Source organism: Protobothrops mucrosquamatus, unplaced genomic scaffold (assembly GCF_001527695.2).
Source record: "Protobothrops mucrosquamatus isolate PMUCROS unplaced genomic scaffold, P.Mucros_1.0 scaffold1558, whole genome shotgun sequence".
NCBI lineage: Eukaryota > Metazoa > Chordata > Lepidosauria > Squamata > Viperidae > Protobothrops > Protobothrops mucrosquamatus.
This window is the reverse complement of record NW_015387727.1, coordinates 177674-180315: the sequence shown is the minus strand read 5'-3', so window position 1 is coordinate 180315 and position 2642 is coordinate 177674. Positions and strand designations below refer to the sequence as shown.

General features: G+C 31.9%; 1 protein-coding gene across 1 annotated transcript in view; it reads right to left on the bottom strand.

Annotated features, from left to right (window-relative positions):
• CIP2A (cell proliferation regulating inhibitor of protein phosphatase 2A) overlaps positions 1 to 2642 on the bottom strand; it is a 29009-nt gene that overhangs the window by 3726 nt on the left and 22641 nt on the right. The window contains exon 18 of the mRNA XM_015822418.1: positions 572 to 685. Within this exon, the coding sequence (XP_015677904.1) occupies positions 572 to 685 (114 nt within the window). The remainder of the gene's footprint in view (positions 1 to 571; positions 686 to 2642) is intronic.

The following is a 2642-nucleotide window of genomic DNA, read 5'->3' as shown; positions in this document are numbered from 1 at the left end:
TCTGTTTCAAGAAGCTGAGCAACAGTTCTGAAATTGTAGGCATAAATATTAGATTTCACATTTTAAAATACATATGAAAAATAATACTGTATGCCTCTAAGTATCGTACTGTAGTATGTATACCAATTACAGCCTTACTTTTTATCAAAGTTTATTTTCATAATATAGACCTTCAACAGCGAGATGCACCCAGACCCAACTGAAACTTTTCATGACATTTAATAATGTTGAAAACAGGAATTAAGAAGAAAAATGAATCAGATAAAAAGTTGAAGTTGTGTGGGTGACAAGTGAGAAAAAAAGTAAATAGTACAATTGGAATAGGCATAAGATCTCAAAGTCGTACAACAATATAAATGTGGGAATCTTAGCAACAGGAAATAAATTTTAAAAAAAAATTTTTATTTAAAAATAATTTTAATTTTACTAAAAATCATTTGTCCCCAATTAGTGAATAATCTTTATCGTGGCTGTTTGACCAAAAAAATCTATACAACTTTTGTTACGATTCAACCAGACTGTTTAATTTAAATGAAGTTTTCTTTAAACTTTACAAAACAACTTAACTTACTTTTCATTCTGTTGCTTCAGCGATTCATTCAGTCTTTTAAGGGTCTCAAGTTGTTTATTCAGTGAATTACACATTCCTTGCAGATTGTTATATTGCTTTTCAATAGTTTCATGCCTAAAATTTTCAAATTAGTACTATTAAAAGGAATGAATGCTATGCTGTTTTCATAATGTACTGTAATATTTGATAACATATATTAGAATGTGGGGTCCTTGGTGCTCTCTGAGTTTGGTGGTTTTCTTGCAAATGTTTCATTACCAACTAGATAATATCATCAGTGCAATGAAATCTTTAGCACTTTAAATTCAACTTGCAGCACTGAAACATATTCCATGAGGAATTCTGATAAGAATACACATTTTTTTAAAAAAATTCTCACCAATTAATTAATATTTCTCACCAATTAATCAACAAATTATTAATTTTCTATGCAACTTTCTGTGGAATATAAGTATGATTTTTGAACAATTAGAAGCAATAAAAAATAAACTTATTTTCTAACAATAAAAGAGTCAACAGAACTTGATCTATCAACAAGAAATAAGTAACATCTGCAGTTAATTTTTACTTATACTTTTATTTCTAGGAATTCTGTTTTAAGATCTACAAATATTCACCAAGATACTTAAGATGTTCTTTACATTGCTTCAATCAGGCATTTTCTCTCTTAGAGTTTTGTTCGTTCTTTGGGTTTTTTTATTTTGGGGCAGAGGTTTTTGCAAACCTTGCAGTTTCTGTTGCTTCTATTTCTATCACTTTGCCTTACCTATTACAGGGTATGATAAAAAAGTTCCCATAGCTAAGCAACAGTAGAAAAAATAACTGATAAGATTAAATACTAAGACCTAATTTTGCAGTTTGCTAGCCAAACTTGATTGTACTTTTCATAAATAAGTAATCTGATCTTATGAGATAACTTTCTTTCTCATACCTATGTACAGTAGTGGCCAAAATTGTAGAAACGTTTCGGGAAAAGTGTACATTTGAGGTTTGATGACTAATAACACGTGTTCTGGAGTAGTACCATAAAATTATATAGCAATGGAAAGTTAATTTAATCAAGAATGTAATGCAACAAAATTTGTTCAATTATCTGTATTGTATGAAAAGTTATAGCCAAATAACCAGAAAAAGGAAGCACAACTTGCTTAGGTTGTTATCAGGTAGTTTTCCTTCATCTGATTGTAGCCAATGAGCATGAGCGTTTAGAGAGCCAATCAGGTGTTCTCTTGTTTTGGCAATGAGCCAATCAGATCACAGTAAGATTCAGATATTGATGTCACGTATTGAAGCTGAGAAGAGGACATTTGTCAGTGTGTTATGTGATCGCTATCAAGTTGGTTGGGTTTTTTTGTGTTCTTTCATTTAATGAGCTTGTAAAACGTAATAAAATTAAAGTAATGGTGCAAAGAGTTGACTGGTCGCCCAGAAAGCGAAGGTTACAATTATAAAGAAATTAGAAGAAAAATTGGTGGAAACTTAACCAAAGGTGGCATTTCTAAGTTTTTGAAGAGGTATAAGGAGACCTAGTCACTACAAAACCACACTCGTAAAGGCAGGAAAAGGTGCACAACAGCAAGTGATGATAGAAGAATTAAGAGACTGTGCCTACGTGACAGAAGAAAATCATCTGGGCGTATACAAGATGAAATGGCACAATGCAATATGAAGTTGAGTGCAAGGACTGTTCGGCGCAACTACAGGAATTTGGCCTAAAATCTAGAATTCCACGAAAAAAGCCAGTTTTATCTCTCAAACAAAGGTTGAAAAGACTAAACTGGGCTAAAACCCATGTTACCTGGACAGAGGAACAATGGGGCAGTGTTATTTGGAGTGATGAGACCAAGATTTCCCTGTTTGGTAGTGATGGCATATTTATTTATTTTATTTATTTATTAATTACATTTATATCCCGCCCTTCTCCTTGCGGACTCAGGGCGGCTGACAATTGGATAAAATACTAACATATTATACACCTAATTAAAATTTGATTAAAAAGAAATATTTAAATTTGTCAGATTAAAAGTAATTAAAACCCCTTTAAAATCCCTTAGGCCAGTCCCGCAAGCTG